Here is a 22,699-nt window from a genome sequence, read left to right on the forward strand (position 1 = left end):
GAGGGGGGATGGTGGGAGGGGGGACGAAAAAAAACCGGTGGAAGGGGGCTGATGGGAGGTGTGTCACGCACTCGCTGTCTCAGATCGGATCGGAGGGGAAAGGGGATGAGATTTGGGCTTGGGAAAACTAGCTTGCTTTCCAAGGGAAGAGAGATACAGAGATTAGGTGAGGATTCAGATTCAGGTTCAACTCCCCCCCCCCCCACCTCCACAGATAGCCCTCACTGGCTTATAACCCACACCACACGCACCGAGTGCCACCCTTACAAGTGGGCCCGTGCCAACTGGCCACGGGGCCCCAACTCACTCGTCCACCGCATCCACCACTGGTGATGCAGGTGTGACATTCCCCATCCCTTGAAAACTGGCGCCGTCTTCAGTAGCTTGTTGGTGATCGTTGTCGCCGGCTGCCGGTGCATCCCACACTGAAGCTTGCGGAAAGCGATGGCGAAGAGTGTCGTAGTCTTCCCAAATCGTGGTCGTGGCGTCGTTCTTCCAATGAATTCTGACCTGCACCAGAGCGTTGTTGCCGTGCTTGACCATGCGGCGTTCCACGATCTCCATTGGCTCATCGGCAGTACCGGCGAGGTCCGGGGGCCGCGGCAGGTCGGCGAAGACTGGAATATACTTGGGGGTGAAGGGCTTGAGCTGCGACACATGGAAGACGGGGTGGATCTTGCTGTCCGTTGGAAGCTCCAGCTTGTAAGCGAGGTTGCCGATCTTGGCGAGCACCGTGAACGGGCCGAAGTATTTGTATGCCAACTTGGCGCACGGTCTGTTGGCCACCGAAGACTGGGCATAGGGCTGCAACTTCAGGAGCACGGAGTCGCCCACTTCAAAAGAGCGCTCGGTGCGGTGTTGGTCGGCCTGCTTCTTGAAGCGGTGCTGCGCCGAAGAATGTGCTCGCGCAGCCGTGCCGTGTGGACGCCCCAGTCCCAGGGTTCACCGTCGATGATCGGCGTCGTCTTGTCGTCCCAGAGCGCCAGCGCGCCCAGGTTTGGCTCCACTCCGTAAAGCGCCTTGAAGGGAGAACACTTGATGGAGGAATGAAAGGAAGAATTGTACCAAAATTCGGCGGTCGGTAGCCAACGGCGCCATTGGCGTGGCGCGTCGTGCACCGCGCACCGCAGGTACATCTCCATGGACTGGTTGATCCTCTCGCTTTGCCCGTCCGTCTGGGGGTGGTATGCCGTGGAATAGAGCAATTTTGTGCCCGCGCTGGTGAAGACGCGGTCGCGGTCGAAGACGATGGAGTTTGGGATTCCGTGAAGCTTGACGACATGATCCCAAAAGACCTTAGCCACTTGTGGTGCCTTGAAGGGATGCCGAAGTGGGATGAAATGCGCGAACTTGGTGAGCCGGTCCACCACCACCATGATCGAATCAAAGCCTTCGGATGCCGGCAAAACCTCCACAAAGTCCATTGTGAGGTCGCGCCATGGCGCGGTGGGCACGGGCAGGGGCACCAGCTTGCCTGCGGGCTTGAACTGCTCGTGCTTGGCGTGCTGGCAGACCGGGCATTGTTGAACGTAGTCTGCGACATCTGACTTCAACCCATCCTAGACGAACAGCTTCTTGACGCGCTGATAAGTGGCCGTTGCGCCGGAATGGCCACCGACTGCACTGTCATGCAAGGCACTGATGACTTTGGTGCGGAGAGTTGTGTTCTTGCCGAGCCAGAGTCGTTCCTGCTTGCGGATCAACTCCTTGTAGAGCTCGAATCCCTCGTCGTCGGGGCTGCGGATGGCCAGGCGCGTCAAGCGCTCTTGTGCGTCGGCGTCCGTGGCGTATGAGTTGGCCACCTCTTGTACCCAAACCGGCTGGCAAATGGAGAGCGCGTCCAGGTTCAGAGTTGCCCCCACGCGAGACAGAGCATCAGCCGTGCCGTTGTCACAGCCGCGGCGATAACAGAACTTGAACTGAAGGCCGACCAGTTTGGCCATTGCTTTGCGCTGAAGGTCGGTGGCGAGTTGCTGATCCTGCAGATTGCACAAGCTCTTGTGGTCCGTTATGATGGTGAACGGCCCCCGCTGAAGGTATGCGCGCCACTTATCCATAGCCATCATGACGGCGATGAACTCCTTCTCGTAGGCGGATAACTTTTGATTTCTCGCGCCCAACGCCTTACTGAGAAATGCCACCGGGGTGGCCCTCTTGCGCCAGCACCGCGCCCACGCCAGTGTCGCACGCATCCGTCTCGATGGCGAACGGGCGAGCAAAATCAGGGAGAGCTAGCACGGGCGCGGTCACCATGGCGCACTTGAGCAAGTCAAAAGCCACCTGCGCCCACTCTGTCCAATCGAAACCTTTCTTGGTCAGGAGGTTAGTCAGCGGCTTGGCAATGATGTCGTAATGCGCGATAAACTTGCGGTAGTAGCCCGTGAGGCCGAGGAGTGATGGCATGGTCGTAGCGGCGGTGGGGAAAAAGTGGCTCTGAGTACCAAATTGTCACGCACTCACTGTCTCAGATCGGATCGGAGGGGAAAGGGGATGAGATTTGGGCTTGGGAAAACTAGCTTGCTTTCCAAGGGAAGAGAGATACAGAGATTAGGTGAGGATTCATATTCAGGTTCAACTCCCCCCCCCCCACCTCCACAGATAGCCCTCACTGGCTTATAACCCACACCACACGCACCGAGTGCCACCCTTACAAGTGGGCCCGTGCCAACTGGTCACGGGGCCCCAACTCACTCGTCCACCGCATCCACCACTGGTGATGCAGGTGTGACAAGGTGGGACGGAAAAAAACCAGACGAAACTGGTGGGACTATTCAACCAACTCGTCAATTAGGAGTAGAAGAGATATAAGAATAACCATATTCGAAATTTCCTGAGTTAATGGCCTTACCATACCTGCATTGATTTATTACTATAATTATCATATTTGAGATTTCTTAGTTTATAGCCTTACCATACCTGGATTGATTTACTACTATAATTATCATATTTAAATTTTCTTAGTTTATAGCCTTACCATACGTGGATTAATTATGATTGATTATCATAAATATGTTGGATATTGACGGCCAGATGAGAAAAGAGGAAAACCGATGAAAGGGGGATGGTGGGAGGTGGGACGAAAAAAATCCAGACGAAGGTGATGGGGCTATTCAACCAACTCACCCATTAGAAATAGAGATTATCAGTAGTGGCAGGTTATCCATGCCCGTTATTGATGGCATTTTGCATCCATCACAAGTAAGCTACTTTGGCTTCTTAAATAATATAAGGAACCTCCTTCCTGTAATAGCCTTTGGCTCCTAGATGCATATGCATCCATTGTCAAAATACACATTTCAAAAAGTTGAAAAATTCGGAACAAAAATCCCGCGTGTATATCCGAGCATTTTATGTGCGTGCACAAAGTTTCAGTGAAAAACGACGTTTTTGTGGCTTGTATAAAAAAGACAATTTCTGATGCTTCATTCTAACTATTCACGAGGCATTTCTTTATCTTTTTTACACAAGCCACAAAAAACGTCGTTTTTCACCGAAACCTTGTGAACGCACATAAAATGTCCAGATATATATGTAGAACTTTTGTTCCGAATTTTTCAACTTTTCAAAATGTGTATTTCGATAATGGGTGCATATGCACCTAGGAGCCAAAATGCCGCTCTCCCCTCCTCATATTTTCTGTGTTCTCTTCTTCATTGAGACTTCTAAACTAATTATGATAATTATGAGATAACCAATTTATAAGTGTTAAAAATTTAAAGGACAATTTTCTTTAAGCAAAAAACTGGCATGATGTGTGGACTTGTCATTTAAATCCGAACAATCCACTTCCGAGCTGTCTGTCCCAGTCTCCATCGCCCGTAGGAGTACCGAGTACGTGCGTGTACCCCATCGGCCGTTGGCGTGACGTCTGGTGCCCACCGCCGTCCGTAACCCGCACGACGCACCATACCCGTTTACCGGGAGATTGGATCATTTACCACACTTTATTTTGGGAGTTGATGATTCGCCCTGCTTTAGTTAGAGTTAGATCATTTGCCCCATTTTTCTTTAATCTTTTGATCATTTGCCCTAATTTCTGTTTTAATGAATTTTTGATTTGTTTAATTCAGAAAATTGATGCGGAATGACCTTTATGCCCCTCTACCTGGTCGAACTATGACCACTGTTCGTCATGTTTTCTCTTCTCCTCGTACGCTGGAAGCAGAGGAGGGGGCCGGGGTGCAAGCTGCAACCAGGGGCGCTGTTCCCGACACGGCGACTCGCCGTGTACTCTCCGGCAAAGCCGCAAAAGGGCAAACACTACATGCAAAGCTGACTCAACCGATGCTTTTCATAGGCAGGGCAAGTCATGTAGAAGCTGGTTTTGAAGCAGCTAGGCAGGTGGATGGATTTTCTTGGAGGCTACTCACGTAGCTCACGTACGTATGCGATCCGCCGGCGGAGGAACGGACAGGACACTCACGCGAAAACACAGAACACCGATCCAATTATCTTATTTGTCTGATCTGATACTCCGTATTTGGTTACAAGGGGATACATAGGATGTACGTAGCAGCTAGCTTCACGTCCAAGCCGGACATGGACGCGTGGTTAATTCCAACAGAGTTGCTGCTGGAGTGTACGGGAGCAGCGGCGGTGCTGACCTCGAGCTGGAGCTGGAGCTGGAGACGGGCGCAGCGTAATCTCGAGCTGGAGCAAGAGGCAGATCAGTGATGGCCTGAACGACGATTTCGGTGACAAAGGTGACTACAACGACTCGGGCGAGCATGGAATGGCACGGCAACTTCAACTCCAACTAACACAGGAACACAAGGACGGGATACAAGTTGTGAATGGATTGATTGATCTGCTGGGGTCGTATCAAGTAGAGAAGATTAGGTAGAGAAATTGCAAAACTATCATAGGGGCATAAAAGCCATTCCACATCCATTTTCTGACTTAAACTAATTAAGAATTCATTAAAACAGAAACCGGGGCAAATGATCAAAAGATTGAAGAAAAATGGGGCAAATGATCTAACTTTAACTAAAGCAGGGCAAATCATCAACTCCCAAAATAAAGTGTGGCAAATGATCCAATCTCCCCCCGTTTACCCTCTTTTCCTTGCGAACGAAACTGCTAGCCATCAATTCTTCAACCCCAGCGAGAGCAAGACACGCTAGCAGAAGCCAAGCCAAGGGAACGCACCCGCCGGAGCCCCGGTCCACGGCCCCATGCCCTTCCTCTCGACGCCCTCGTTCGACCTCTCCGCCGGCGCGGAGCCCACACTCGGCCCGCGCCCTCCTCCTCCTCCTCCCCCGCCCGCCGCGCCTCCATCGCAGCCGCAGGTCTCCGAGGCGGCGGCGAGGCGCCTGCGGGAGGCGGAGGAGCGGCTGCGCGAGGCCATCCAGGAGCTCCACCAGAGCCACGGCCGGGATGAGGAGGCCGCCAAAGGGGGCGGGTGGGGGTGCTGCGTGCATCAGGGGGAGTCGTGCGCGGCGCACGCGGCGGGGAACCTGTGCCAGACCTTCCTGCTCTCCTACGGCGTCCGTGTCGGCATCGGGATCCTCCTCCGCGCCTTCAAGCTCGCGCGCCGCAGATCCTACGCCTCGCTCCTCGATCTCAAGGTCCCAAAAAACCTTACCAACTCTTTCTTCTGCGATTTCTTTTTCTTCTTCATATCTAATCTACAGTATATATTGGGTTTAGTCCGAATTCGTTGCTATAATGTATGTGGATATGTTACCGCTATGTGATATCACCATCTCTATGATTATTACTTACTCGAATAAGGGGCAGTGAGTTGACTCTACTATTTGTTGTGTACGAGTAAAATATTCTGTCCAGCTGTTGTGTCTGTAGCGGGGATAATAAGGAGTACAGTAGTACATGGTGCTACTCAGGCTGATTGCTTTAACTGATGTCCTTACAGAATATTTCCTGCTATGCATTGAATTGGTCTGCTTCCTCTCGTGTTGCCCACACTCACACCCCTTCCCGGAAAAATAGCAATGTTCTTTTGTAGGCCAGCCGGGTTTTATTGCTGTTGTTCTGTCATTCTCACCGACTCATTAGTTTTCATCTCCGGTTTTTTTTATCTCCCTCTGTTTTGATCAATGAGTGAAACATAGAAATGTAGATTGTACCGAATAATATTGGGTCCTGATAACGCCCACACGTGTGGCATACTGGACATCCGCACACACACACCGTGTGTGGCGTGAGCAGGAGGCAGCCCACACAAGCTGTGTGTGGGCGAACATTAGAATTGCCCACACGTGTGGGAGCAGCTACTTCGTGCCACACGCCCAACAAGTACTACTCATCCCCACACCACGCGTGTGGCACGAAGCAAATATGCACACACGTCCTAGCGCAGCTACGTTAGGTACCCGCAGGATGACGATTTAGTTGCCATCCGGAATGGCAGATGTAGTTATCTGGGATGGCAAATGTAGTTGTAAAAGCATGGCACCTCTCTCTGTTTTGGTTAACTATAGTTGCCATGTCTAATTTATGGTAGTTGCCGCGTGTAATCAAACCATAGTTGTCGTGTGTGATTAACTACTTGCCACATATGGTCAAACAATAGTTGCCATGTATGGTTAATCACAGTTGCCACGTACGCGCAACTGCAGTTGCCATCCAACAATGTACGGGTGTCGTGTGGGTGAAAAGCAGTTCGCCCACAAGCGCGTGGACTAGGTGGTGGTTGTGTGGGCAGAAACTAGTTCGCCCACACAGCGCAGCTGGCAAACCGCGTGCTGCGAGGCGTGTGGGCGAACTCTCCAACGCCCACACACACGATGATGCCCACGTGGCACTCAGATTCTAACAGATTTCTTTAGGATTCGTGCAAAACAGAATCAACGTGGATCAAGGCGTGTGGGCGATGTGCAAACATGCCGCACGTGTGGGCGTTATCATTTTGGATAATATTTGTTCTCTCTCAAATCTTCTATTTATCTACAGCAACTGGTTTCGGAGAAAGATCTAATAGTAAGGGAGGAAGCTTGCCGGGTAGGGTTACTTTTTGGAGGATTCACTGGATCATATCATGCACTGCGATGTTTCCTTAGGAGATTTCGCAAAAAGGAAACACCATTCAATGCGTAAGTAACTGGAGACTTATGCCCCGTTGTTTACATTCCTCTTATTTGATTGGTTTGGACACATGTTCAAAATAAGTGTGCGCTGATCACTTAATCAGTACTTGGACGGGAATGTCCCTGAAGAGGTTCAAAATAGGATACTTTCTGTTATAAGATTTTTGTCAAATCATATTCATGACTCAACTGAAGGGCATGATGGAGCAGAATATTATCAGGTTCGGTGGCAGGCTTGGCGATACTAGCACTAGATGATTCGAGTAGGAGACGCACCCTTTCTCTATATCTTCTAGCAAGGCTTGCTCAGGTAAGCAACAACTGGAGTAATTTTGTAGTGAACTTGCGTGTAAAGTATATCGTCCTCATGTTGTTTTGCTTGATCCTTTCAGTGTGCATATAACTCTGCAAAGTCTAAAAATAGATTCCACTTCTGGGGTAGCCATTGGAGACATGGAGATGCATTACTTTTTTCTGTCGCATCTGCCCAGGTAACTAAATCAAAATGGCTGACCTGCTTTAATCTAATGAGGATTTTGTTATGGAGGGAAAAGCTTGTGTAATCACTTGATTTATCATTGCAGATTATGTATGCTTTTGTAATGAGGCCTGAAAGCTTACCAAAATCTTACCGAGACTTCATCCAAAAGACAGGACCAGTTGCAGAACCTGTTTACAAGGCTGTCAGAGATAGCTGCAGAGGTGGCCATGTGGATCTCATTGGCCTCTCGGCCTATTTCGCAAACAAGAAGAATTCAAATTTGATAAATTTAACAAGAAGTCCCTCAATTATTCCATGCTCTGTGATTCATCCTGACAGAGCATCGTGCTTGGCTCATAATGTTACTGTCACTTCATCAACATTCAAGAAAACGTTCCCTTTGTATTTCTCATTGACATTTGTCCCCTTTGTTGTTCTACGTCTTCAAAAGGTAACTTGTCACCAGCTATATTTCCTCTATATAGTCGAAGACTGCTGTAAAACTGAAACTTTGCACGTGATTGCATTAACATGTGTGTGGTATGCTTGTTTCCTAGAAAATTTGGTGCTTCAAAGAAAAACTAATCTTACAAGTACCTTCTGTCATGTGGGGCACGTCCTACAGGCGTGGGCCACGCGGCCAGGAGCAGCAGCCATCGGCCGCATCAGGCGAGGCGTAGGTTGGGCAGGAGTCCTGGTCCTGATACATTAGTGCCTAGAATAAAAGACTAGTTTGTTACGTATAGGTTTCTAGTTTGTTAGCAGCCCATGGGGCCTTTATATATCGTATAATCAGCACCCTTTGAGGGCAAGCAATAAAGTTATTATCTCCTACCTCTTCCTCCGTCTCCTATCCTCTCCTCCCGCACCATTGAGCAGCCAGGCAAAAACCCTAGCGCTCCTATCCACCGAGACTACGAACTACGTAGTCGAGGCCCCGCTGTCTTGGGCACTGAGGCCCTTGACAACTTGGTATCAGGTTCCAGCCGCTCCTCGGCCTCCTCCACGCTGCACCCGCCGCCCCGCCCACCTCCATCGCCGCCATCCGCCGCCGCCTCGGTTTCTTCCGCCATGTCGGAACCCACCACCGCTGATTTGGCCAAGATGATCGAAGCCCTGACTGCAACCGTGACATCCCTGCAGTCGTCCGTGGCAGCCCTCCAGAAGGAGAAGTCGGCCTCCTCGTCAGCCGCCGATATCAGCCACGACGGACAGCACCACAACGATCGGCCCCCGCGGTTTCAGAAGATGGACTTCCCCAAGTTCGACGGCAAGTCCGACCCGCTCGCTTTCCTCAACAGATGCGAGTCCTTCTTCCATCAACAACGGATCGCCGAGGAGGAGAAAGTCTGGATGGCGTCATACAACCTCGAGGGTTCTGCCCAGCTGTGGTACATGCAGGTCCAGCGTGACGAGGGCACTCCGCCGTGGCGCCGCTTTTCCGAGCTGCTCAACCTCCGCTTCGGGCCTCCTCTGCGCGCGAACCTGCTGGGCGAACTGATGGCGTGCAAGCGCACGACGTCCGTCGTCGACTTCCAGGAGCGGTTTGAGGCGCTCCTTCCCCGGGCAGGCTCCTTGTCGGAAACGCAGAAAGTTCAGATCTTCACCGCAGGCCTCCAGCCACCCCTTAGCCTCGACGTGGAAATCCATAACCCGCAGTCCCTCGCCGTCGCCATGAGCCTCGCCCGCAAATTGGAGCTGCGCGACCAGTGCACGCTTTCCGCCGCGCCACCGGTGCGTTTTCCGCAGAAGGGCATTCTGCCGACGCCAGGACCACGCCTCGCGCCCCCCGCACCGGCCCCACCAGCCGCACCCCAGCATGGCCACAGTCTGCCGGACGGGCGCCCAATCAAACGTCTCTCCCAGACAGAGATGGAGGAACGCCGTCGCCTGGGCCTATGCTTCAACTGTAACGAGAAGTTTGGCAGGGGCCACAACCGCGTGTGCCAGCGCATCTTTCTCCTCGACTTAGCGCCGGACGACGACGACGACGACGCGGCCTCCGCTACTGATGATGCATCGCGGGCCGACCCTCAGATCTCGCTCCACGCAATCTCCGGGGTGCGCACGAGCGAAACCATGCAGATGCATATTACTCTCGGGGGTGTCTCCCTCCTCGCCCTGATCGACTCAGGCTCCACCCACAACTTCATCGCCGAGGAGGCGGCCGCTCGTGCTACGCTGCCATCCCCCACCACCGAGAAGATGCGCGTCACGGTGGCCAACGGCGAGCGCGTTCCGTGCCAGGGCGCGTACCGCGTCGTGCCCTTCCGCATCGGCCAAGAGGAGTTCTCGGAGGATTTCCTCGCCTTGCCGCTCGCGGGCTACGACATCGTCCTGGGCACGCAGTGGCTGGCGACGCTCGGACCGATCCTGTGGGATTTCCGCGCCCTCTCCATGACATTCTGGCGGAGGGGCCATCGGGTGTGCTGGCGCGGCATTGCAGGACCGGACGGGCCAGCCCTGAAATCATGCAGCGGCCGCGACTTCCTCGACGCCATCATCACCGAGTTCGACGGCATCTTCGTCGAACCCTCCGGCGTGCCACCGCCCCGCAGCCGCGACCACGGCATCACCCTGCTGCCCGGTTCCGCCCCGGTGGCCGTCCGTCCGTATCGCTACACGGCCGCGCACAAGGACGAGCTGGAGCGTCAGTGCGCCGCCATGCTCGCTCAGGGCATCATCCGAGCGAGTTGTTCCGCATTCTCGTCCCCGGTACTGCTGGTCCGCAAGGCCGACGGGTCCTGGCGCTTCTGCATCGACTACCGCGCCCTAAACGCCATTACTGTCAAGAATGCGTTTCCGATCCCGGTGGTGGACGAACTCCTCGACGAGCTCCGGCACGCTCGTTTCTTCACCAAGCTCGACTTGCGCTCCGGCTACCACCAGGTGCGGATGCGTGCGGAGGACATCCCGAAGACCGCCTTCCGTACTCATGACGGCCTCTACGAGTTCCTGGTGATGCCGTTCGGCCTCTGCAACGCGCCGGCAACGTTCCAGGCCCTCATGAACGATCTGCTGCGGCCGTACCTGCGCCGTTTTGTTCTCGTCTTCTTTGACGACATCCTCATTTTCAGCGAGACATGGGCTGACCATCTCCGACATGTGCGCACCGTCTTCACCGTCCTGCACCAGCACCGGCTCTTCGTCAAGCGATCCAAATGCGCATTCGCCGTCGAGTCGATCTCATACCTGGGTCACACCATCTCCGCTGCAGGAGTGGCCATGGATCTGGAAAAGGTGCAGGCAGTGGCCGAATGGCCGCAACCACGCTCGGCGCGCGCGGTTCGGGGGTTTCTCGGCCTTGCGGGGTACTACCGCAAGTTTGTCAAGGAGTTTGGCGTGGTTGCCGCGCCACTAACGGCCCTCCTTCGCAAGGATGGTTTCTCCTGGTCGCCGGAGGCGGCAGCAGCTTTTCACGCCCTCAAGACGACAGTCACCACGGCTCCCGTCCTCGCGTTACCGGATTTCACGCGGCCGTTCATCGTCGAGTGTGACGCCTCGACATACGGCTTCGGGGCCGTCCTTCTTCAGGACCAACACCCGGTGGCTTTCTTTAGCCGGCCAGCCGCGCCACGTCACCGTTCCCTGGCAGCATATGAACGGGAACTCATTGGCCTGGTGCTCGCGATTCGTCACTGGAGACCATACCTCTGGGGGCGCCAATTTGCGGTAAAACCGGATCACTACAGTCTCAAATTTCTACTTGACCAGCGTTTGGCAACCATCCCGCAGCATCATTGGGTCGGCAAACTATTGGGGTTCGACTTTACCGTGGAGTACAAGGCCGGTAGTACAAACACGGTGGCGGATGCCCTTTCCCGCCGCGACACGGAGGAGACGTCGATCATGGCGATCTCGGGTCCTCGCTTCGACTTCATCGATCGCCTCCGGCAAGCGACGTCCACAGATCCGGCGCTCGTCACGCTGCGTGAGGATATCACGGCGGGTACGCGGCAGCAGTCGTGGGCTCTCTCCGACGGCCTCGTCACTTTCAACGGCCGCCTCTACATTCCGCCGTCGCCCCCGCTACTCCAGGAGATTCTCAGTGCCGTGCACGATGATGGGCATGAAGGCGTCCTGCGCACCTTGCATCGTCTCCGCCGCGACTTCCACGCACCTAACCTTCGCAAGACGGTGCAAGAGTACATCCGCACTTGCAGTACTTGCCAGAGGTACAAGTCCGAGCACTTGCACCCCGCTGGGCTGTTGCTGCCGCTGCCGGTGCCCACGGGCGTGTGGACTGACGTCGGCATCGACTTCGTGGAAGCGCTCCCTCGCGTGGGTGGGAAGTCTGTCATCCTCACCGTGGTGGATCGCTTCAGCAAGTATTGCCACTTTGTGGCGCTGGCCCACCCGTACACGGCAGAATCAGTGGCGCAGGTGTTCTTCGCTGAGATTGTTCGTCTCCATGGCGTGCCGCAGTCCATGGTCTCTGACCGCGACCCCGTCTTCACCTCGGCTTTTTGGCGGGAGCTCATGCGCCTCACCGGGACAAAGCTGCACATGACGTCAGCGTTTCATCCACAGTCGGATGGCCAAACGGAGGCTGCTAACAAGATCATTGTGATGTACCTACGTTGTCTCACCGGGGATCGTCCCAGGCAGTGGCTCCGGTGGCTTCCCTGGGCCGAGTACATCTACAACACCGCCTACCAGACAGCGACCCAAGAAACTCCGTTCAAGCTTGTGTATGGTCGTGACCCTCCCACTATTCGCTCTTACGAGCCGGGCGACACGAGGGTAGCCGCAGTGGCCAGGAGCATGGCGGAGCGCGACGAGCTTCTCGAGGACGTCCGCTATCGTCTACAACAGGCACAGGCGGTCTACAAGTCCTACTACGACAGACGCCATCGGGACATTCGGCATGACGTGGGCGATTGGGTCTGGCTTCGCCTTCGCCAGCGCGCCGCGTCCTCTCTCAACTTGCCAACCAGGGGCAAGCTGAAGCCACGCTTCCATGGGCCGTACCGCATTTCAGAGGTCGTCAACGACGTGGCTTACCGCCTTGAGCTTCCGGCACGCTCGCGCCTCCATGACGTGTTCCACGTGGGCCTCCTCAAGAAGTTCTTCGGCACGCCTCCAACTGCACCGCCGGGTTTGCCTCCGATCCACAACGGAGCGGCTGTTCCAGAACCGGAGCGCGTGACTCGTGCGCGCCTAGCACGCGGCGTTCGCCAGCTACTCGTCCACTGGAAGGGTGAAGCAGCATCATCAGCTACATGGGAGGATCTTGACAGTTTCGTCGAGCGCTACCCCGCTTTTCAGCTCGAGGACGAGCTGCTCGTCGAGGGGGGGAGAGATGTCATGTGGGGCACGTCCTACAGGCGTGGGCCACGCGGCCAGGAGCAGCAGCCGTCGGCCGCATCAGGCGAGGCGTAGGTTGGGCAGGAGTCCTGGTCCTGATACATTAGTTCCTAGAATAAAAGACTAGTTTGTTACGTATAGGTTTCTAGTTTGTTAGCAGCCCATGGGGCCTTTATATATCGTATAATCAGCACCCTTTGAGGGCAAGCAATAAAGTTATTATCTCCTACCTCTTCCTCCGTCTCCTATCCTCTCCTCCCGCACCATTGAGCAGCCAGGCAAAAACCCTAGCGCTCCTATCCACCGAGACTACGAACTACGTAGTCGAGGCCCCGCTGTCTTGGGCACTGAGGCCCTTGACACCTTCAAATTGTATTGTCCACCATATATGTACGTCTTTAACTTTTTCTAACTGCAAATGTGCTTGGTTCATTCTTTGAGTTTTATTCTACCAGTGAAATAGAATATTGGCCCCCAAGTCCTAAACAGCCAATTAGATTGGCTTGAAAATTTAGCCTAATTATTTGTTATTATTTAGTATATATCTGTTCATTCATACCCATCTCCAATGTCGATTATCTAATACATATAATTGGTTGATCAAATAGTTTTTGGAATCCCCAGCTGCAACTTGCTGGCGTGCTCTTGTGGGTGCAGTTCGCTCTACCACTTTTTTGTCTGCGTTTGTCACTCTCTTCCAGGTAATTATCAGTAACTAGCATGTTCCTTTCCACATAATTCTTTCATGATTGTAATACTTTTCTGGCATCATTGGTAGTCTGCCATCTGTTTGCACCGTAAAGTTGCAAGCAAAGACCACAAACTTGTGTATTGGTTTGGTGGTTTACTGTCTGGTCTTTCGATTCTCCTGGAGAATAAAGCAAGACGAGCGGAGTTAGCTCTCTATGTACTTCCCCGTGCTGGAGAATCCCTATGGTATATATTGATCAACCGCCACCTTCTCCCAAATATAAAAAATGCTGAGGTAAGCTTCTTTGTAGCCAATATTTTTTTCCTTTGGCATCAGCTCTTCAAGAGAAGCTATTTGAAGTTCGCTTGTACTATGTCCTTTAGTTGGTATTTAATTAATGCGACCTAAGTGAAAGACAATGTCAACTAAAGTTATCCTTTACCCAAGAAGTAGGACATTTTATGGTGATAGCAGTGTGCCTTTTGCCATGATCACCGCAAGGGATCCTTTAACCTACCTAGAGGTCGTGTTGAGAAATATTATAGTGCAGTTTGCTGAGATACAAATTGTTGTGGAAGATAGCCTTTGAAGAATCAGTATTATAGCTTTAGCTAGGTTAAATGATAGTGGTGATCAGGACTTGACTTCTAGATGCTGGATTAGTTCCAACAATTAAGTGCAACTGTAGGAGGGTATCATGTTGGCAGTCTGACATGGCAAGTTTTGTGTGGTGTCTCAGGAAGAAACTGGCTGTTTGGTGTCTTTGGTCTGTGTCCATATTTTTGGGGTCATTATAATCCAGGTGGTCTTACTGGCTATCAGGGTTTGGCTACAAAAAATGAGCATAAACTACACGAAATGGTTGGTAAATCTGGTCAAGGTGGCTAAAGTCTGGTATCGCAAACTTTGGCTCTCAAGGTTTGAAGCCAAACAGCCACAGTAACCACAAACAGTTGAAAGTGTCTTTCATTTTGTTTCATCTTAACTTTGGCTCTCAAGGTTTGAAACCAAACAGCCACAGAACCACAAACAGTTGAAAGTCCCTTTCATTTTGTTTTGTTTTTTAAAAGAATGTAAACCCGCAGATAAGTGAGAAAAATCTGCTAGAATTACTCTGGGTTGCAGTGTGTAATCTTCACTTGATAGCTATAATATCTGTTTCTATACTTGAAATACGAGTACCAACTTTTTCCTCTGTATTTTCATTGTATTTCGCTCTGTTCCATGCTTAACAGATTCTTTGAAAGTACTGGTAACATTGGGAAGATTTCAGGTGGGTCTTTTCTGCATGTGCATGGGAGGGATCATGTACTTTCTGGAGTACGAGCCAGACACCATGGCTCCATTCCTTAGAGGCCTGATCCGGCGTTTCCTGGCGAGCAAGATAACCAACCCAAGCCCGCCTCTGAATTGCAACGCCTCCTACTCCTACCTTCAGACGCTGAACGTGTTGGAGCAGTCAAAAACGCATCCTACCCCGGAGAATGGCCTGCCTACGTCAGAGACGTACACCCTTGAATCAATTCCTGGACTTTAAGAGTTAACAGTTACTCGTACTAGTAGATATCACGCTCGTGGTAGTCTTTAGTCTGCGATTTGTAATAAACAAATTATGGGTGCGTTTCAGGAGGGGTAGGTGTGGAGCATTCTAAAGCGATTCTTGTTCATACCCTTTTCGTTACAGGCTATCCATGTTCAAGAATTATCTATGTAAAAGTCTTGAAAGATCATGTCGCCGTTAAACAACAGGCTTCGTCTTCTCTAAATGGCACTGTTTGATTCATGAATTTGGTGTATTTGTCTTCTTTTCTTAGAGCAACCCTAGTGAGTCGCTGTATCGGCGATCGCCATCCATCATATGGAGCATGCTTTATATGGATGTATGGATTGGACAGGCAACGCGCAAACTTAGAGTCGCCATATCTCAACCTTCATTTTTTTTGTTTCCACGTTCAGCTCTATTAGGGGGGAGGGAGGGGTGTTGCCGCTGCCGCCACTTCCATTTCCATTCCCGCCGCCGCCGCTGTCGTCCACTTCGTCGCCGCCAGGGGCAACGAGGGGATCGGTGAGACCGTCGGACGTGGATCTTGGCGGATCCACCCCTTTGGAGATCCAAGAGGGGGCACATGCGGATGGGGCGATCCCGGAGCAGTGGGGTGTGCATTTCACCGATTTTCGTCATTTAGGGGGATGGATCGCAGGGCATCATCATCATCATCCGGCATCTCACTGGACGTTGGTGCGGGATATGGAGAACAACATTCTTGTCGGCGACTACCTAGCGAATGACATCCGAATCACCGTAGGTTCGTTTACGTATTGACATCTATGATGTGGTCGTGGATCATCATGTGCAGGTTCTTCCTGATGCGGTGGAGACGATTGAACTCATTGACTTGTCAACGAACTCCGGCGACGAGAAGCCGAATCCACGGATCGAAGACTGATTTTGGGTTCTGGCGGATAACAAGGAGGACGAGGGGACGATGAGGTCGCCGGGTACAGGGGCATTACAACGGTAGCATTGGTGGAGACATCAATGGTGGAGAAGCCGTCGGAGATCGCTCCTTCAACCGTTCATCACCGGAGGAAGGAGGTCCTCACGAAGCCGCAACCAATGGTCAAGCCATGGATCGGGTCGATCCCGAAGGTAACTCGAATGCTTAATACTCTATTAGATTTTATTCCGGACGCGATTGGACATTGGTTACTAAGAAGGAGAAAGGGAAGAAGGGGCGGTCGTTGGGGCCACCGCCGCCGCCGCCGAAGGCGAGGACTGCCGACGAGATCAGAAAGGCCAAATGGGCGCGTTTGAAATCGTTGTTGGGCTAGGAGGTGGGGTCGAGGTTTTCGGCGGTCGTGGGATCTATTGAGAGGGTGTTTGTTTTCAGGGACTTATTAGTTTAGGGACTTAAAAAGTCCCTATAAGTCCCATCTAAACCAAACAGGAGGGACTTATAGGAACTTAAAGTGGGCATTTGGGACTTATGAAATAAGACTCTCAAGGAGGGATTTATAGGGACTTATAGTTGTAATATGGTCTTCTAGTCCATGTTAAGTCCCAGGAACCAAACAGATAGGGACATTTTAGGGACTTGAGACTTATAAGTTGGGACTAAAAAAATTCCTTGGACTTATGAATCAAACAGGGCCTGAACTGGGTATACGGCCTAGCTAGAGACCCAAGCCGCGAAACCAAGTATGTCGTCGGTGCATGTAATCTCGGAGAGCGAGACACTGCATGATCAATCATCTACTTCGGCTAGGATTTACCGCAAACCGGGGTTCCCATCCCTCGGAGCTTGGCAGGCCACCTGGATCAAGTGCAGCGGAGGTGCTCTTTTGCCGATGGCGGGGCGAGGAGGGCAGCCTCCGCCAACGTCTGGCCCGCCACCCGCTGCGGCGCCGGTAAGGGTCGCTGGTGTCCAGGCCCCGCCGCCAGCTAGGGTGGCTGCCGCTGGTGCCATGGCCCCGGGTCGGTCTAACCCTAGGCAGCAGGAGGCTGCGCGGGACATCGTCCGCCCTCCCAGAACGCACGGCGCGGCCGCGAAGGAGCCCCTGTTTGGGACTTCTTTGGCGGCGGCTGGGAGAACTACGACAGCGCCGGCTATCGATACCCGCCACGAGGGCAGTGGGGCGATGACAGCTATGATGCATACGGCGAGGGCCAACACCGCGGCTCGTCTTCTTACAGAGGTGGTCGCGGATATGCGTGGTTTAACGGCGGAGACCGAGATGCGGATTCCAAGGACCACCAGGAAACTTCGTTGAAGGAGTAGCCGGACCTAACAACCGGTATAACCGAGGGGGTAATCGCGTCTTCTGCGGCGGGAGAGGAGGGGGTCGGCGCCTGCCTCCATCGCAACCTCCACCACCTTGTGCCGATGCTATTAAAGTGGCTCAAGCCGAGCCGGGTTGCTGCCACGGCTGATGTGGCGTCGTCCTCCCCTGCTTTGCCCGAGGTTGCTGTAGATACATTCAGGGCTCTTGCGGCTGTCAACATTGCGGTGGCTGGTCCAGGGGCTGCTAAGACCGGGGATGGTGCGTCTGATAAAGGGGCGGACAAAACAGATGGTGAAAAATTATCTAAGTGGGCTATTAAGAAGAAGAAGTTGACATGCTATAGATGTGGCGAGCCGGGACACTTTTGTGACAGAATGCACTAAGGAGCTATGTGACTACTGCCCTAAGTCGCAACATGTGTCCGGTGAGTGTCCTCTTCTTTCGGGACCTAAACCAGTGGTTAATATATATGGAGTGTGCTGTCAGGAGTTGATGTTCTTTGAGTCACCTGATGTGGCACCATCGATGCGAGCGATGGAGAGCTCTTTTCCAGGAGTAGTCATGGTGACTAATGGGTTCATGGCGGAAGCACAGATTGTGCGGCAGTTGCGTGAGTTGGCACCAGGTAATTTTCAGTGAAACCTTTTCAAGTTGGAGAACGAGACTTACAAGGTAGGGTTTCCCACTAAGGAGGATCAGCTACATATTCTTAAGTTTGGTATGTGCAGAGTCCCGAGTACTAGCATCATCATGGAGTTCGACGAGTGGAAGCAGAAAGAACTGCAGGGCACACCTTTAGATCTGATTTGGGTTCGTTTTTCGGGTGCACCACCTAAACCATTGAACAACTTTCTGGTTACCTGGAGCTTGGGATCTCTCATTGGCAAGACAGAACAGGTAGATATGCCTTTCACTCATGCACATGGTGTGGCGAGGCTACTTGTCAGTGTGGTCAGTATTGAGTTTGTGCTGGATGTGGTAAAGTGGACCCATGCGGGGGTCACGTATGAGTTAGAGATTGAGATCGAGGATACACTTCTATTCCAGGGGGTTGATGAGCATCAGGATATGGACACGGCTGAGGGGGATGGAGCCCCTGGGAATCAGAACAAGGGGTCTGAGGACACGTCCCGGGAGCCGGCCAAGGGGCCCAATACACAGTCTGATAAGGCAGATAAGTCTGCCAAGGGGACCACATCATCCACGCCGATGAATACATTACGTTGTTGTCCTTTAGTTCGTGTTCAGCTCCTAGTCGGTTATGGAGCAACAGAGTAGAGTTGGACGACCCAGAAGAACTTGAGCTATCGCTCGTGATGCTTCCTGATTGCATAGCGTCGACAGAGATATCCGGACCGGACGTGGTTACGCCGCATCTTGCGGATGTTGTGGCCAAAGGGACGGAGGGGCATGAGGCCCTCGCTTGCGTCTCTTCGACAACAGATGTTCGGGGCGCCGACTCGGTTGTGGGGAGCAAGCGCTTCTAGGTGGCTTCTCCGGTTGTAGGTTCTAGTGATGTCAGGACGAACATCGAGAGAGGGGAAGGGCGCGGGCATGAGGCCCTCACCGCCCCCTCACCTATGGCGATCCCTGACCGAGCTGGGGAGGGGCACGGGCAGGAGGCCCGTACCTTCACATCTCCCGCGGTGGTCCCCGACCGCTGTGACGTTATGGTGGGGAGTGGGGCTGCCGAGCAGGAGGCTCTGCGGTCCCTTCCTACCTTAGGTTCTGCTGCTGGTGCTAACTCGATCGCGCCCCACTCGTCTTCACCGACCATGAGGGGCGGGCGTAAGATTGGGGAGCAAACACCTCGGGAGAGGTCTTCGGAGGAGCGTATCACCTTTGGTGGGATCATGGACCTGGTGTCGGCTGGCAGGCGTGTCAGCAACCGGATCCAGGGGCAACTAGACGCGGACGACCTGCAGTTAGGGCGTGCCATGAGGGCGTCCAAGCTTCGTGATGTCGAGGCAACTACAAGTATGTCTTTTAATAAGAGTTGTTCAATTTTGCTTTTCTCTGAACATGACATTATCGATAAGGCCCATAACTTAGGAGTTTCACTTGGGTTGAACGAGAAAGAAGTTGCAAAATATGTTAATGACCTTTTAGACTTATAAGTGGAGTGGGCATCCAAAATTATTCGTAACCTCGCGGCCGTTAGACCTATGAATGAGCACGATATGAAAAATCTAGGGATATCAGCACTTGAAAACCCATGTAATGATCTCATGCCTACTTTAGAGGCTGAAGGGGGTATGGAAGGGTCGGAGACTGAGGACAATTTAGATCCTTTAGTAATGGAGAGTATTGTCTCGAGTCATTCCGAGAATAAGGATACGTAGGTCGAAGGGGATAAGTCCAAGCGATCCTGGAAATGGAAGGTGTATCCGACTTCGGCTGTTCGTAGAAGTGCTAGGGTTAAGCTTAAGAAAAATTCCATGATGATCTATGAAAGGAATCTTTTGGAATAGCCGAGGTCTAGCTGACTTGGCTAAAAGAAGGTTCCTAGCAGAGACATCGATTGAGCAAAAACTAGATTTTATTGCACTGCTCGAAACAAGACGAGATAACTTCACCTCACAGTTCCTTGGAACGTTATCCGGCGGAATTGATTTTGATTGGCAATGTTTAACTCCTAGAGGAAGATCTAGTGGGATATTGCTGGGGGGTTAGGTGCAAAACTCTAGAGGTGATTAATGTGGTTCAGGGGGACTTTGCGGTCAAGTTTTGGGTGAGATCGAAATTGGATGGTTTTCGCTGGTCGCTGGTAGCGGTATATGGAGCTGCCCGACCTGAACTTAAAGATGATTTCCTAGCTGACCTGGTATGGATTTGTGGGGATGAAACACTCCCAATCCTAGTCGGAGGGGATTTAAATATTATAAGAAGAAGAGATGAGAAGAACAACGACAACTTTGATGGACGTTGGTCCCTAGTGTTTAACATGATTATCGAGAGTCTCAGTTTGAGGGAGATTGAAATCACGGGTAGGCAGTTCACATGGGCCAATTCGTTGCCAATCCAACGTATGAGAAGTTAGATAGGGTGCTCTCTCGTGTGGAATGGGAGCAGAAATACCCATTGGTGTCGGTACATGCGATGCAGAGGGCGATCTCAGACCACACACCATTGCTAGTAGATTCGGGAGACGCAACACATATTGGCAACAAGAACACTTTCTCTTTCGAATTCAGTTGGTTCGAGAAAGAGAATTTCATGGCCATCATAACAAGAGAATGGGTGAAGCCAGTTAGTGGACGATCAAGTGTAGAGAGATGACAAAACAAGATTAGACATCTAAGACAATTTTTACGGGGTTGGGCCAGAAACGAGAGTAGAATCTATAAACAAGAAAAAGAAAGACTCATCCAGTTAATAGAGGCTTTGACCTAAAAGCAGAAGTTAATCCTCTCAATGTGGCAGAACAGGCCAGTAAATCCGAAACTGAGCAACGCCTACGTGCTCTTCTTAGAGAAGAGCTCAAATGGGCATTGCGTGCTAAGGTTCTTAAGGTTGTCTAAGGGGTTGACAATACACAATTCTTTCACATGATTGCGAATGGTAAGCATATGAAGAAGAAATAATACAGCTTGAACATGACGAAGGGACCATAGCGGGTCATGAGAATCTCAAATCGTATATTTCCAACTACTATAAGAAACTTTTCGGGCCTCCAGCAGAGGGCACGGTTTCCCTAAATGAGTCTGTTATTGGAGATATACCTCAGCTTCGGTCAGAGGAGAATGATATTCTATCTGCAGCGTTTACTGAGAAAGAGGTCCTCGATGCAATATCACAAATGAAACCGAATAAAGCACGGGGACCAAATGGGTTGCCTGCAGAATTCTATAAGAAACGTTGGCATGTTATTAAGAAAGATCTCATGCCTATGTTTCAAGATTTTTTTAACGGACACCTCGAACTCTTTCATCTTAACTTTGATTTGATTACGTTATTGCCAAAGAAAGAAGAAGCAGTTTGGATTGAGCAGTTCATGTCAATATGTCTTCTTAACGTGAGTTTCAAAATATCACGAAAGTGGGAACTAATAGACTGACACAAATCGCATATTCGGTGGTGCAACCGAGTCAGACGGCTTTCATGCCTGGGAGGCACATCCTCGAAGGGGGCATTGTCCTTCATGAAATGCTACATGAAATTCATTTGAAGAAACTAGATGGGGTTATCTTCAAAGTGGACTTCGAGAAGGCATATGATAGAGTTAAGTGGCCTTTCCTTCAGCAGGCAATGCACATGAAAGGTTTTAGTGAGGCATGGCGGAACCATGTGGGTTCTCTAGTCTAAAAAGGCAGTGTCGGGATTAAGGTTAATGATGATATCGGTCACTATTTCCAGACTCATAAAGGTTTGAGACAAGGGGATTCGATGTCTGTAACGCCCCGGATCCGATGCGCCAGGTGTCTGCCGGTTTTTCGCCGTCGTTGCCATGTCATTTGCTTGCGTGTTGCATTTTTGCCATGTCATCATCTGCATTTCATCCGCATGTTTTTCAAAACTTGCATCCGTTCGGGTTCTCCCGGTTCTCTCTGTTGTCCGTTCGGAGTCCGGACCTCTCGCGCGCGCCCGTCGCCCCTCTCAGACCTTGTTTTCGTGTGCGGGTGTTAAACTTTTTCGGAATGGCCCGAGGTTTGCCAAGCGGCCTTGGTATAGCACCGGTAGACCGCCTGTCAAGTTTCGTGCCATTTGGAGGTCGTTTGGTACTCCAACGGTTAACCGGGTAACCGTAAAAGCCTCTTTTGTCTTGCAGCCCAACACCCTTCCAAAGTGGCCCAAAACCCAGCAAACTCCCCTCCATGTTCTCGGTCGTTCGATCACGATCGTGTGGGTGAAAACCGTGCCTCATTTGGAGCCTCCTAGCTCCCTCTACCTATATATTGCCCTCTCCCCCGAGATTTCGCAGTCCAAACACCCCAAACCCTAAAAAAAATCATCCTCCGCCGCGCCGGACATGTCCGTCCGCGCCGGAAGTATCTCCGCCGTCGTTCGCAGCCATTGGCGCGCCACCACGTGGCCCAGCCCCGCGCCCCGCCGCCTGGCCTGCGGAGCCCACGGCCGGCCAGCCCGAGCCGCGCCGGGCCCGAGCGTCCGCGCCCCCGCGCCCGCGCGCCTCCCTGCCGCGCCGCCCGAGCCTCCGCCGCCTGTCCTCGCCACCGCCGCGCCGAGCCGCACTTCTCCCGCCGGCGCCGCCATCCTCCGGCGCCCCTCCGCCTTCGCCTCCTTCGCCGACGCCCGCCGCCTCCGCCGCGGGACCGCAGGCGCCCCACGCTCTGCGCCCGGCTTTCGCCGCCCGCTGCCTGCAGCTCCGGCCGGCGCCCGCGCCTGCAGCTCCGGCCGCCGGAGCGTGCCATCTCACCGGCCGCCCTCCGCCGC

General features: G+C 52.5%; 1 protein-coding gene across 1 annotated transcript; it reads left to right on the forward strand.

Moving 5' to 3' along the window:
* The first annotated feature begins 5,065 nt into the window (after positions 1 to 5,065).
* On the forward strand, positions 5,066 to 15,312 carry LOC119363567. Its single transcript, XM_037628938.1, has 8 exons — positions 5,066 to 5,567; positions 6,913 to 7,052; positions 7,257 to 7,356; positions 7,439 to 7,537; positions 7,631 to 7,978; positions 13,443 to 13,535; positions 13,613 to 13,819; positions 14,799 to 15,312. Exons 1-8 carry the CDS (start codon positions 5,175 to 5,177, stop codon positions 15,060 to 15,062), a joined length of 1,644 nt encoding a protein of 547 aa, XP_037484835.1. The 5' UTR covers positions 5,066 to 5,174; the 3' UTR covers positions 15,063 to 15,312.
* Positions 15,313 to 22,699: the final 7,387 nt, after the last annotated feature.

Source organism: Triticum dicoccoides, chromosome 2B, assembly GCF_002162155.2.
Source record: "Triticum dicoccoides isolate Atlit2015 ecotype Zavitan chromosome 2B, WEW_v2.0, whole genome shotgun sequence".
Taxonomy (NCBI): Eukaryota; Viridiplantae; Streptophyta; class Magnoliopsida; order Poales; family Poaceae; genus Triticum; species Triticum dicoccoides.

What these genes read in the sequence shown, in the direction of transcription:
- LOC119363567 (XM_037628938.1), top strand. Translation starts at nt 5,175, where the DNA reads ATGCCCTTCCTCTCGACGCCCTCGTTCGACCTCTCCGCCGGCGCGGAG. An exon ending in TTGTTCTACGTCTTCAAAAG is followed by an intron (nt 7,979 to 13,442) that starts GTAACTTGTCAC and finishes TTGATCAAATAG; the next exon opens with TTTTTGGAATCCCCAGCTGC. An exon ending in CAAATATAAAAAATGCTGAG is followed by an intron (nt 13,820 to 14,798) that starts GTAAGCTTCTTT and finishes GGAAGATTTCAG; the next exon opens with GTGGGTCTTTTCTGCATGTG.